We start from the raw sequence: 14,488 nt of genomic DNA, 5'->3' as shown, positions 1-14,488 counted from the left end.
GGGCTCCTTGCTCAGCAGGGAGCCTGCTTCTCCTTCTGCCTGCTAATCCCCTCACTTGTGCTTACTCTCTCTCTGATTTAAAAATAAATAAATTGAAAAAAAAAATTTGGAGCTGCCGTAAATAAAGCTATGTGATAATGAATCATAAATTGATAAACGTAAAAAAGTAAAATTTCATAAAAGAATTCAAGTTTGTGAAGAAATCATGCATGTAATTAAGGATGCATCTCAAATCACTTGAGAAAATAATTTTTTCATAAATGGTGCTGGTAATACTGAAAAGCCATTTGGAAAAATATAAAAAAACAATCTTTATTTCACACTGTATATCAAGATAAAGTCCAAATGGACAGACCCAAGATATAAGAGTAAAAAGTACTAAGAGCAAGCAGAAGTGAATATAATTATAATTTGGGGGTAGGGAAATCATTCCAATAATGGGAAAATTAATATATTTTTGCTATCAAACTTAACTTACAAAAGCACTTTATACAGCAAAACCCTCCAAAAACAGTTGAAATGTAAATGAGAAACTGAGAAAAGATTTTGGCAACCTATACTGAGAAAAGCTCATCTCTAACATACATACAGTTCCTAAAAAATCAAGGAACAGAAAAAGACAAGCTGGTACAAAAATTGACAAAAATATGAATATACAATCCACCAAAGCATAAATGAAAGAGGCCCTAATACTTAAATAAGATGCTTGATTTCATTCAAAAATAAAAGGAAATGTACTTAAAACCATCCTGGGATACTTCTTGCCTATCAGATTGGCAAAAATCCAAAAGTTTGATGACATAGTCTATTGGAGAAGCTGTGGAAAAACAAACCCTCTTCCACATGGATGGTGGAAGATGGATGGATGGTGGAAAAACACAATGACACCCTGTGTCACGGGTAGTAAATAAAATTTCCAATATCTAGCAAAATTGTGTATGCATGTATTTTTCAACCATTTATTTTATTTTATTTCATCACAATAAGTGTACTCTTTAAACCCCATCCCCAGTTTCCTCCATCCCCCACCCAGCACCCCTGGCAATAATTTGGTTGTTCTCTATAATGAAGTGTCTGTCTGATTTGTCTCTCTCTCTCTCCTTTTTCCTTTTGCTCATTTCGTTTGTTTCTTAAATTTCACATGAGTGAGATCATATGGTATTCATCTTTCTCTGACTGATTTATTTTGCTTAGCATTATACATTCTAGCTCTATCCACATTGTTGTAAATGGCAAGATTTCACTCTTTTTTAAGGCTGAATGATATTCCACTGTATGTAGATATATACCACATCTTTTCTATCCATTCATCTGTTGATGGACACCTGGACTGCTTCCACAGTTTGGCTATTGTAAATAATAAACATAGGGGTACATGTGCCCCTTTGATACAATGTTTTTGTACTTTGGTGGGTAAATACCCAGTAGTAATTACCTGGAATGTAGGGTAGTTCTATTTTTAATTCTTTGAGGAATCTTCATGCTTTTTCCACAATGGCTATGCCAATTTGCATTCCCACCAACAGTGCACAAGTGTTCCCCTTTCTCCACATGCTCACCAACACTTATTTCTTATGTTGTTGATTTTAGCCATTCTGACAGGTGGGAGGTGATATTGAATTACAGTTATGATTTGCATTTCTTTGATGACCAGGGATGTGTATGCATGTATCTTTTGACCCAATAATCCCACTTCTAGGAATCTCTCACAAAGACAGATTGCAAAAAGTACAAAATGAGTTAACCACAAAGTTATCTATTGTGGCATTTTTTGTTGCTTATAGCATAAGACTGGAAAGAACCTACATGTCCATCCATAGGGGATTCCACACAATGGAATAGAAGATAGTCATGAAAAGGAATAAGGAAGCTCTTTATACACATACATGTTGAAACCTCCAAAGCAATATGCAGAATATTATATGTAATGATTACTTTCAGATATAAAGGGTATATGAATATACATATAGTTTCAAAGGTGCTTATATCCTAATTTTATCCATTGAAATATCTACAGGTAATGGGAGCTCAAAAATAGTGAACACACCAAGTGCTAAGATTGAGTTCTAAATACCAATGTCTCTGAAACAAATAAGCCCTCCTTAAAGGAATGTTGGTTCCACCACTGGGGCAGAAAATTTACAAAAATTTACAATAAATTTATAAAAATAAATTTACAAAATTTACAATACAAGGTTAGGACATGTTCAAGGAGGCATTAAGGATGAATGACACAGAAGTCACATGAAGGAACTCTATTAGCCACAGATGGCACAACTGAAGCACCAAAAAAAGGATAATAAATCAACTGATTGGGCATTAAGGAGGGCACATGATCTGAGGGGCACTGGGTGTTACACACAACTAATGAATCATTGAATACTACATCAAGAACTAACGATGTACTATATGTTGGCTAATTGAACTTAATAAAAAATAAATAAAATAAAATAATAATCAACTGATTGATGCACACTAAATAAACAGAACTCCACTAGCCCATAGTGCCAGTAAAAAATTCTCGTAGACCGCTACTGGATGGAACTAGGACAGCAGCTCCCCTTGACGCTCCTGCTATCAGCAAGTAGAGCTTCATAGCTTTTTGAACACCAAATATTTCAAAAAGCTGGTTTATATTTCCTTTCACTAATTTTTCCTGCACGTCTTCTCTTTTATACATTATACTTTGATTTAATGCATTGATACTCTGGTTGTTGTTGTTGTTGCTGTTGTTTTTCTACTTCTTTACTAAAACTGTCCTCCTTGGGGACAACTGTGATGCCTAATTAACAAATGCTTAGTCCCTTCCTCTCGCTCCTACACACCTCTCTGTAGTATTTAGCATAATTCACTCTCCTTCTCCTTTGGAAAGCCATCCCTCCCTTGGAATCGGAGACTGTGCTTCTGTTCTCAAACAATTCCGCTTTAGCCCCAGGAGGGCAGGTGGGAATTCTCTTCTACTTATAACTCCTAAAGGTCAGCCTTTGAGGAGGTCTTTCCTCAGCCCTCAGACATCTCCTTCTCCACCATCTTGTCTGCTTATTGTATTCATCCCACCTTTTAACTACGAAGATGACATGAGTCTTTGATCTCCATCTCTCCTCTGACATTCAACTTCCTGCTGAACATGACCTTCAGTATATCCTTTCTATACCTTAAACTCAACATGTATAAAGAAGAATTCCTCAGGATGTCCCCAGCACCACTCTTCCCCCTGTCTTCCTAACTCCTGCCCAGAGCACCACCATCCATTCAATGGCCAGGACCACAGATCTTGAAATCTTCTTCATCCCAGGGATCTCTGACACACCCACACTCAAGGAAGGGTTTGCTCAGGCTCTCCTCTCCTCAGAGGCTCTCCTCTCCTCCCCAGCTGCAGCCTCAACTGCTCATCCTGACCAAACCCGGAAGATACAGGAGAAGCCCTTTTCCTCTCAAGGGCATACAGTAAGCAACCTTTCTTTATCATTGTTGCATCTTATTTTTCAACAATTAAGTCATGATGGATCTTAGAGTCAGTGGCAAGGAGGAGTGGTAAATCATGTAAACACGTTAAGAAACTGAGTCTCTACTATGGTATAAAACCAAAGAAAATAACCAATGGTGCGCTTTTTTCATCTCTTTTCCATTTGAAATGAAAATACAGGTAAAACATAAATAAGAATATTTAATGACTTAAAAAGCCATAGAAGCATCAGAAGAGAAAACCCATCCTTATTCTTTGTATTAGGAGCCCAAAAGGAGAAGTCAAGAACACCAAGAGGGGAGGGGAGAGGAAGGGAACTTAATCATAGATCATAAGTTCACATAACCATGACACTAATAGTAAAGACAATTTTGATTCATAATAGGAAATGGAAACAAACACAGTAATTTCTTTTGTCCTGAAGCCAAACTTTGATACACTCATAAAATTAAGAGCTATCATCAATAGGAAGATATCCAAGTAGTACTAATACCTTGACGTAAGAAATATTTCAAAGATGGGTAATCTGTGATCGTCGCCCTTGATAAACCTTTTATTACCCTCCTGACAGCTCCAAAATGATGAACATACGGCGTGTTCTCACCCTCAGAGTTATTTGTATTAGACTATATTTTAAGACAGGATAAATGTACAATAAGTGTATTTATGCCAGCATGGAAATGTCAAGAGTGAATTGGTACATAAATGCAAGTGTACATGAACGACTGATTTTTACCCAGAATCTATAACCATTAGAAATTGATGAAGGAAAATACACTAGATATGAATGAACTGGGGTGCAGTGGGGACCTGCTTAGGTCTTGCTTTTGCTTGCATTCTTTTCTATAACAATATTTCTCTAGCAGTAGACAGTAAATTCCCTGAGGACAGGTCTGCTTTTTACACATCTTTTTCTTTTTTCATATCCTCCAGTATCATGCAGAACCCCAGAGACTTTAAAAAAAAAAAAAGAACCCCAGAGGCTTGGGGGTTCTCCATAAATATCTACTAAGTTGATTTACTCTGAATCCTAACTCACACAGACTTGAACTTGGTCATCTTTATCACTGGATTTTAATGTGACTCATTAAAATGAATGAGAATTGGAATTCTGCTGACTATGGAGAGGTACCCGTGATGAAAGCAGATCTGAAGGGGATTACTTGATTATCCCTGTGTAGTATGTATGCCTTACATAATATTAAGATATTTTAAAATTAAACTGTCAAAAGTACTATTTTGATTATATTTAAGTCCATTAAGCTGATGTTTAATTGTTAATAATAAATGGTAAATACAAAAATAATGTGGTACATAGAAATGTAAGAAGTCAAATTACCCTCCTACACAGGATTAATTCTTGGGTTGGAATTCTGCCTTCTCCTCTGGAGCAATTTTACATTGAGTGGATCCTTACTGTTTACAGGCTTATTCCTTTTGAGAAATTAAAGACTTGGGGCTTAGCAAGGTTTATAATACAGTGCTACTTAGTTGCTTTTGTTTTTAAGGAGAAACCTTGGTTTCAATGTTTAGTTTTTCTGCCTTTTTCAATAGAACCCCTACACATGCTTTCATGAATTGATGGTCAAGGTGACTTTTCCTGAAATTCCAGTATGCACCCACATGCGTGTATGTGTGTGTCTAATATCTTCCATGAGATAAAATTCACACATCATATAATTACCCCATTTAAAGTGTATAATGCAACTTGTTTTTAGTCTGATAAATATTTTGATTCATTTTCAGTCACAGGTAAGCAGTAATAATGGCAGGTTGCTAATCTCTCTCTCTCTTTTTTTTTTTTTTTTGGCCTCAATTTTTCTCCAGTACCGTTTACAATGTCATATTCCCAGGGTATGTCAGAATGTTAAATGAAAGACTTTGACAAATCAGTTAACTGGCATCTGCTGTTGAGTCATTAAAGACTCAGAACTGGAAAGAACCAAGGGATCCAGGGCCAGAATATAAGTAACCTTGTTACCCGCATGCTCATACAGTTAATGAGATACAGCATAGAAGAAAACCCACCACAGTACTGCACTCACTGAAGAAGTTAAATAAATGTTGTCCTCTTTTCTTCTTTTTTAATCCAATTCTATAAAGTAGAGTGGAAAAAAGGTCATGAACACATTTCTTGAGATATGAATGAAGCAAACAGTTATGAAAACCAAAGCACACCTGGAAAATTATAGAGGGCATCCAGCAGAACTCCCAGAGACGTGAAAACTGTCTCCGGTCCAGGACTGACTTTTCTGATGGGTAGATCACTTGTTCCTCACCCCTCCCACTGCATCTGTGTCCCCAGCTCCTCTAATGCTCCCTTCCATGTGGCACACATTTTTTACAAGCTTATTCCTCTTGAGAAGGCTTGAGAGAGGAGAAATCTGCAAAGGGAATATATAGAGAGGTCCCTCTCTTCATACCTGAGAAACCTTTGGACAGATTACATTCTGAATTCATCAAGTTATTCCAGAACTTTATTTTTTACTCTTCCAAGTAAAGAATCTGCAAAGAATTTACATCAAGCTTTACACAGGAAAAAAAAAAATTATTTATTTTTTTTAAAAAGGGCCCATAACAGTGTTGCTGGAAGCACTGTTTTATTTGCATGTTTTTTTCTACATGTTTTTTTTTTCCTGAAATATTTACAATAAACAAGACAAACTGAGAAATGTTCTTGCTTCTAGAAAATGACTTTTTCTTTTCCATTTAAAATGAATGTATCATCTGGAAACAGTCTGCTATTTAGTAGAAGAGGCCAAATGTTCTCTCTGGTGCAGCAACCTGTTTTCCTCTTAAGGAAGAGAACTCATTCCTATTCCATGCCTCCAAGTAGAACTTTCTGCTGCTTGATGCTATTTCCTACAGGCAGAGCCTCCTGATGCGGGAGCGAGGGGAAGAGTAAGGTCAACAACCCTCTGGCCAGAAGCTGGGTGAAGGGAATATTCTGCTTGTCGAATTAAGCCCTGCTTTTCAAACGGATGAACAGTTTTTTTCTCTGAGAGTGAATAGGACCCGAAACAGAGTGCTTTGGCTTCACTGGGAAATCCACAAATATTTCTCAGAATTTGTTAGCGCTGATGGCGCCAGCAAAACAGAATTAGACTGCCCCTTGGAAACTGGATAGTCCTACTGAACACGCAATTTACATTGTTTCCTCTAACATTACATCTGCCTTCCAGCAGAGTAAATGGCACTCCTGCAAGAACAAAGAGACCCCACCAGGGATGATATACGTTGAGCATTTTTGCTTCTGTTTTTAGGTCTATATTTTTCCAACACGGGCACTCGAGCAGGACTAAACGAAGAGACGCATTCCTAGTTGACACAGAGGACATATTTTGTATTTTCTGGTGCCAAAACACACCAGAGGATTAGGTGCTAGAATGGAAAATAGTTCTCTCCATTTCCTGATCACTTTCACAGGCGTTCTTATTATCTTTAACTTTGCTCTTGTAAAACACACACACAGCGTGAGAAATTACTGGGTTCTTTATTTATACCTTATAATAACCTTTATTTCTTGGTTTTCGCAGGAAGAGATGACTGCACTTAGAGCCTGGAACTCATTGCTGCAGGACACAGGGAAGAACTGGAAAGTGTGGGCAGGCTAAGCACGCCAAGGGTAAAATTAGCCTTCGAGCATATGACTACCAGGAAAGCTCTGAACTACCAGTATCAAGATATCATGGGTTGTCATCAGGGAGTAAATCAGGCAATAACTCTTTTTAAATAGTCTCAAGATAGGAAATATGTCCTCCGTTCACAAATGTGGGATGCCAACCCAGCAGGTTTTTATATTCCTGTAATCATTAAACCCCATGTGCCAGTACTAACCTTTCAGTAATTACAAGGCATGACCGGGACACATTTTATCCTCCTGATGGCCTTGCAAGGCACAAGGTTTGAGAGAATGGGACATCACTGTAATCAATCACAGATAAGCCCCGTCTCCGGGGAGCAGCGTTGGTAATCCGTGGGTGACGGGACTGCATGGGACTCCTGGCTTTCCCTTTTCCCTGTTTCTATGCAGAGGTAAACAGCCTATGGAGGTGGCTGACTTTTCAAAGGCTGTGTCACAAAGCCAGAGCTAAAATTAAGAGGAGGACTCTAACGTTCATTTTGTGCTTACCAGCTTTCAGTTAAGCTTTGACAATTAGGGTTTTCTACTGTTTATTACAAACCGAATTTACTGGGCACACACTGTTGGGAAAAGACCAACAGGGAGGACAGAGTGATTTATGCTAATCAGAGAGTTGGATGTTATCAACAGAGTTAGGAGCCTACAAGATAAAAACATAAACAGTTGTTCTCAGCTATCACTCAAAACCATCTTACAGGTAGACGGAACTTCAAATGGGCTGCTGGTCACATATTTTTATTGTTACGCATAGATCAGTGCCATCAAAGGGAGTCATCCCACCAATAGAAAGGGTAATTTAATAATATGGACATTTCCTGATATTTGGGTGCATGTTAATTAGGAAAGTATAGAAAATTTTATATTATAAATCAAATTTTATTTTTTATGTTTTATATTATTTATATAATTTACACGTATTTATATACCTTTCTTATTACTAAAATGTGCCTGAGTGTCCTTAAATCCATTAAGATCTTGAGGAGTTTACTCGATAGTGGCTCTAGTTATGGGAAAAAATAAGAAGCAGTTTATCCCTGTTTGGAATTCAGAAGCTGCAGAACAGGTCTGTGGGGTAGAAGCAGTGTGTAAGCCTTAGCCAAACGCATTTAGTAATTTTAAAAAATCCTTTCAAAACAGACGGATTTTAATTTCTGCTAAGTCTTTAAGGGACCAAGCCAGGAATTAATGAATAGCAATGAATAAGAAGTGAATGAGTTTGGGACACCTGGGTGGCTCAGTGGGTTAAAGCCTCTGCCTTCAGCTCAGGTCATGGTCCCAGGGTCCTGGGATCGAGCCCCACATCGGGCTCTCTGCTCAGCAGGGAGCCTGCTTCCTCCTCTCTCTCTGCCTGCCTCCCTGTCTACTTGTAATCTCTGTCTGTCAAATAAATAAATAAAATCTTGAAAAAAAAAAAGAAGTGAGTTCAATGACAAAATAGCTGAAATGACTATCCAATGATGTAAATTCTACTGATGGCCATAAGTTACTCTCAGGTGACCACAGCCAGTGAGATTAACAAACACTTACTGGAGGATCATAGAAGATTTTGTGCTTCGGAGGTAACAAAAGGGTGAACAAGCTCTGGTTCCTGCCCACAAGAAGCTCGTGAGCAGGTGAGGAAGAGAAGACACACGATCACAATATCTGCATGGTGGCCGGGGCGTGAGAGCAGACCACACAAGAACCAAGACCAAGGAAAGGCCCCCTTCGCCTACAGAGGGGAGGGCGTGAAGAAGGGTTTAATGGAAGAGTACATCTGAAATGAGCCATAAAGAACGGGTAAGCTGCTGACAAGGAATCCTAAAGGCAGAGGACCTTTCAGAAAAACTTGAAATGTGTAGTTACGTTGATGCCTCTCGGGCTGAATTCAGCACCCAGGTGTTTTAAGCCTGGACAAGAGCTTACCAACTTCACTTAATTCTCAACACCGCCTTTTGGACTCACACCCACTGGCCTTATTTACAGTATTTGACTGGCTCTGCAGATGTTTGTTTAGAGAGACATAATGATCAAGATAAGAAGTCTAGACAGTTTCTTCTAAGGATTAGAAAGAGCCCATCGAAACTGAGTCAGGAAGTGTCAAGATCATAACTGAGCCTTAGAAAGAAGTCAGGGGCAACACTGTGGGGGCTGGACTGAAGGAAAGCGGGGTGGTGGCCAAGACAGACAGACTATAGTGGAGAGGCAATAATTTGGAGAACGGATAGTGAGGACCTGTGCAGAGAGCACATGGGGGCAGAAGGATGGAGACCAAGGAGAGGTATGGATTTCAGAAACGGCTCAGAAATGACTTGACAGCTGGTTAACATGATGGGTGGGACGTGTGGCCTCCATGATTAACTCAAACCTTATAGCTTCAGTGTCCAGATGAATGTTGATGTCACAAACACAGAGAATAAAGAAAAGAAACAAAATGGATAAGGAAGATAATATATTCGAGTGAGAGATAATGGTGAGTCTGAAGAGCAGACAGGGCACTGAAGTAGAAAAGTCTAGAAGAGTTGTTCTCAACCAGGGTCAATTTTGCACCTCCCCTACTGCTGCACACTGGGCACGTTTAGAAATGTCTAGAGACATTTGGGGTTATTATCACTGGGGAGGAGGGGTGTTAACCCACTGAAAATGTCAGTAGCACAGAAGTTGAGAAATCCTGCTCTAGAGGAAGTGAGAACTTCCTCTGGAACTGAAGAAAGTAGGAAAAGAGGCAGATGAGAACTTTCACTCATTCACACCGTGGTAAGAGACTTGAGAGAACATTACCTACAGTGAAAGTATGTGGAAAAGAAAGAGAAGCAAGTGGCTGACAAAATCCTAGGCAATATCAATACCTCATTAGCAAAATGAGTTCTTTGGTGTGGGGTTAATGTCACAAATTGTTTCACTTTTTTTTTTTAAAGTAAACTCTACCCCCAATGTGGGGCCAGAATTCATAACCCTAAGATCAAGAGTTATATGTTCTTTCTTTCTTTTTTTTTTTTTAATAGAGTTATACGTTCTACTGACTGAGCCACACAGGTGTCCCAGACCCTTTCATATTTAAAATGCAATGACAAGATGACTGTTTTCAGAAAGTGCATACCCAGGAGGGAATGAAATGGGGAATCATGGAGAAGATCAGTTATGAATGAACATCCAAAAAAATTAAGCTCTGAAGACACATTCCAATCTGCAGCAGGGAAGCATTGTATGTGGTCTGCAAATGTGTTATAACTTGGTCACAGAACCACACAACTGTAACACAAGAAAATTAAGAAAGAAGAATTTGGAGGAGGAGGAGGAGGAAGAGGTGGATGAGAAGAAAAGAAGGAAGGAAGAAACAAAGGAAAACAAAGAAGAATGTGGAAGGGAGAAAACAGCAAGAGCAGAGAAACAGGGGAAGGGAGAGAAGGGAAGGAGAACAGTAGAGATAAACTCTAGAAGACACAGAATACAGCATGAGCACAGTTCTAAAGAACAAGACTAGTGGCTATCCTCAAAGTTCTGACCAACTCTAATATGGAACTCCATTTTGGAACACCAAAATCTGCTTCTTGAACAGTAGCATCAATGTTTTTCAAAAGCTATCTAACACGAAATGACAAAACAGTAACCAACACTTGTACAATTCTCCAGTACTTAAATAAACTTCACTGTTATTCTGCTCCACAGGGCTCGCCAGGGGTAGGGAAGACTGGAGAGGGACAGGAGATGGGGAGGTAGCGGAGCACTCCAAAGTGAAGGAATGTGGAAGGATGCATCACAGGCAATCTGGCAGCCCTAGACTGCTGAGCAGAAGCAAAGGAAGTTTGCAAGAAGTATCTAGAAGATGGTCCTTTCCCATTCAAGTTGTTATGTGGGCCACAAATATTAGGTATGCCTGGAAACCAACAGAGGCATCACTGACCAAGAAAGAGGATGAAAAACATGTGTACAAGACAGAGGCAGTATGAGTGTCGAGCCAGACAGATCCTGAATTCCAATCTAGGCTCCCCCATTGGCCAGTTGGATGCTGTTTGCGAGTAGCAGAATGGCTCTGAAATAGCTTCTTTCTGGTCAGATGTGAATGGTAGGCTTCCCAGGCATGCTGTGATGTTTAAAGGACATCATGTATGAGAAGTGTCAACCCAAATAGAATACATTAACTAAGGTAGCACATTTGAAAACTGAAATCTTCATTTTTGAAAATGAACAAGTAACTTTTATGAATTCATAGAACTGGGAGTTGCCTTCAGAAGGCTGGTCAAATTTCTTCCTTTAACTGATAGGAAAATTGGAGAAGGAAATGAAGAGGCTGTTCTGGTTTGGGTGTATGTGGGCCAAAAGAGACCTTAATTAAAGGGATGTTATTCCTTTTTTTTAAATATATGTAACACAAGATGAAGGTTGAGTTAGAAAATTAGAGTCCATAGTTATACAGATGTGTATAAATACAAACATACATACATATGTATGTGTGTGTATATATATAAACATTCATTTAATATGTATATGTACATATAATATACAAATTATATATGTGTATATTCGAAATAACATTCTGCTCTGAGGATGTTCTATTAAGACGTCTAGCATCCTCCAGCAGAAAGCTGTCCTTAGTTTCCCATGAAATTCACTAGACTGCATCTCCCACATTCATCCCTTTGTAAAGTAAACATATCTCATAAAGTTCTTGGGCACTTCACGGAGTACCAAATAAAAGAGGTTTAGGCATAAGTTGCTGATTATAAAGGATGCACTTCCCCCAAGCTTTGGTCAGGTCACTTACCTGTCCAGGAGCAAGTTAGGAGCAAACAGGAGCTTCCCTGGGTGCTCCATGGAGCGCCAGACAAGTCCAATCATCAGGATCTCTAGCCAGGCACATTCCAGAAGGTGGACCTGATCGTGCAGGCTCAAATCAACAAAGCCTAAAACAAGACAAGAAAACCCTGCTGACTTAAAACGGAAAGTCATCATTACTAGTGAAATGAATGCAAGCAGGCATTTGAACTGGTGAGATCTATTTCCTATTAGATGGTATGGATGGAAGCACACTGGATAGGAAAGCCAAGGAACTATTTTTAAACCTAGTATATCAGTGAACATTAATGTAGCTGTGTAAGTTTCTTCATGCCTAAGTATCACATCTATAGAAATATACGAATGTATACAACCCCCTTAGCTTTCTATAAAGTTCTATACTTCATGTTATAATTTATTATCTTAGACTTTTTTTTTACTTAGATATCTCTAATAGTCCTATGCGATTACTATGTTTCATTTCTGAATCAGTTGCAGATATTTAGGTACAAGAAATTTAAACTATTGCCTTAAACCAAATAGGAATTAGAGCATAGGCAAGGACTGAAGTCACTAAATTTCCATTTCTTTGCTTCATCCCTAAGCCATGTTCTTCTTTTTCTTCACACTATATTAAAAAAAAAAAAAGGCTAATAAAATAGCATGTGTAAATAAATAACTTGGGGGGGAATGAGTCAGAGGAATAAAGGTGACATTATAATTACTTCTGATAATAAATACTAATGTGCCCTTTTTTGATAAAGGCTTTAATGGGAGATTGAATTTTTTCCCAATCATCACGGACAATATGGCGGATGCCTAATGATAATAATAATAATAACAACAACAATAAGCAAGAGGAGAAGGGGAAAAGGGAGAGGAAGAAGAGGAAGAGAAGAAGAGGAGGAAGAGGAGGAGAACAGGTGCAGGGAGGAGAAGGAGGAGAAGAAGGGGAAGAAGAAGAAGGAGGAGAAGAAAGAGGGGGAAGGAGGGGGTTGGAAGTGAAGGAGAAGAAAAAGAAGGAGGTGCAGGAGGGGGGAGAAGGAAGAAGAGGGAGAGGAAGAAGATGGCCAATTTATTGAGCCCTTACTATGGCTTTGAAGTACTAAACAATTAGCTGTTCATTTCTGATACATAGATGGGCCATCCTTACTGCTAAATAGGTGACTAACCATACAGAGAAACCCCAGCTACACAAAGACCTTAGAGTCTATGCCCCCTGAGGTCATCATCCCCTAATCAAACCTCACCAATTCTATCTTCAAAGTAATGCGAAAATTCTTCCTCTCCTTTCTATACACTGTCACTATTTTAATCTAATTCCTAAGAATCTCTCATCTTCCTGTCTGACTTTTGTAACTCAGCATAATTATTTTGAGACTTACCCATGGTCTCCTTGTATGAATAGTTGACTGCTTTTATCGCTGAGTGGTATTTCATTGTATGGAAATATACAATAAATAAATACAATTTGCTTATTCTTTCATTGGACATTTGGGTTGTTTCCAGTCTGGGGCTCTTACAAATAAAATATTTATAAGCAGTTTCTGTACTAACTTTTTGTATGAACATAGGCTTTGATTTTGGTGGGGGGAGTGGTAAATATTTAAGACTCTGATGGCTGGACCAGATGGTAGGTGTTTATATCACTTTTTAAGAAATTGCCAAATTGTCCATTTTATATTCCCACCAGCAACAGATGACAGCACTAGTTGTTCCATATCCTCACTGACAGTTGGCATGGTCAGTCTTTTTTTTTTTTAATTCTTTATTTAAATTCAACTTAGTTAACATATAGCTAATTATTAGTTTCAGGGGTAGCATTTCTTTTTAACTATCGCATGTTCTACTAGATGGACAGAGGTATCACACCAGTTCTGTGGTTTTAATTTGCATTTCCTAATAACTAATGATGTTGCACATCTTCTCAAGTGCTTCTAACAGATCACTATCATACATTATATTGATGTTAATTATGCATGTGTCTGTAAATTCTGCTAGGCTGCATATTCATCAGAAGCACCTGATGCATGATTCTATCAAATTCTGCTTTTTAAAATCCGTATTTGTTGCACCTTCTCCTACATCAATCAACCATTCCAAGGCCCATTACAGTGTAGACTTTCTCAGAGAAGCTGTCTTCCATTGGAGTGAGTTTCACTCACTGAAATCAGGGCTTGCAATTGGAGAAAAAAATTGGTAACTCTGTTCATTAAAAAAAAACAAAAAACAAAAAACAACAAAAAAAAAAACCACCCATGACTGGGTATTAAAACAGCATAACTGGTTTTCAGGCCTCCTGGATAGAAAAAGGAACAGATATCTGTACAACCTACAGCTATTTACCTCTGGAGTACACTGGGTCAAAATGGACTAACCTTGTTCTGGAAGAAACACTGCCTCAGGCAACAGGAAATGTTTCTTTTTCTCAGTACCCAATGTCTAATGGGATAAATTGACTCCAGTGAGTAGTACTTAAACGGAAAGCTCTCAAGGAATTTTAATTCTCTAAGATTTTACCTCAATCTTTTGGGTAAAGTCTCAGAATAGCGTTGTAAATGGACACTGTCAATTAAACTCACTTTCAGAAATGTTAACATTAGAAAGTGATGTCTTCTGGGATA

At 38.5% G+C, this 14,488-nt stretch overlaps 1 protein-coding gene across 5 annotated transcripts in view; it reads right to left on the bottom strand.

The window, feature by feature from the left end:
- ESR1 (estrogen receptor 1) overlaps positions 1-14,488 on the bottom strand; it is a 403,080-nt gene that overhangs the window by 77,928 nt on the left and 310,664 nt on the right. For all 5 annotated transcript variants that reach the window (XM_047734308.1, XM_047734307.1, XM_047734306.1 and 2 more), the window contains one exon: positions 11,854-11,992. In XM_047734308.1, the coding sequence (XP_047590264.1) occupies positions 11,854-11,992 (139 nt within the window). The remainder of the gene's footprint in view (positions 1-11,853; positions 11,993-14,488) is intronic.

This window comes from Lutra lutra, chromosome 6 (assembly GCF_902655055.1).
Source record: "Lutra lutra chromosome 6, mLutLut1.2, whole genome shotgun sequence".
In the NCBI taxonomy this organism is placed as follows: domain Eukaryota; kingdom Metazoa; phylum Chordata; class Mammalia; order Carnivora; family Mustelidae; genus Lutra; species Lutra lutra.
This window is presented reverse-complemented; position numbering and strand designations above follow the sequence as displayed.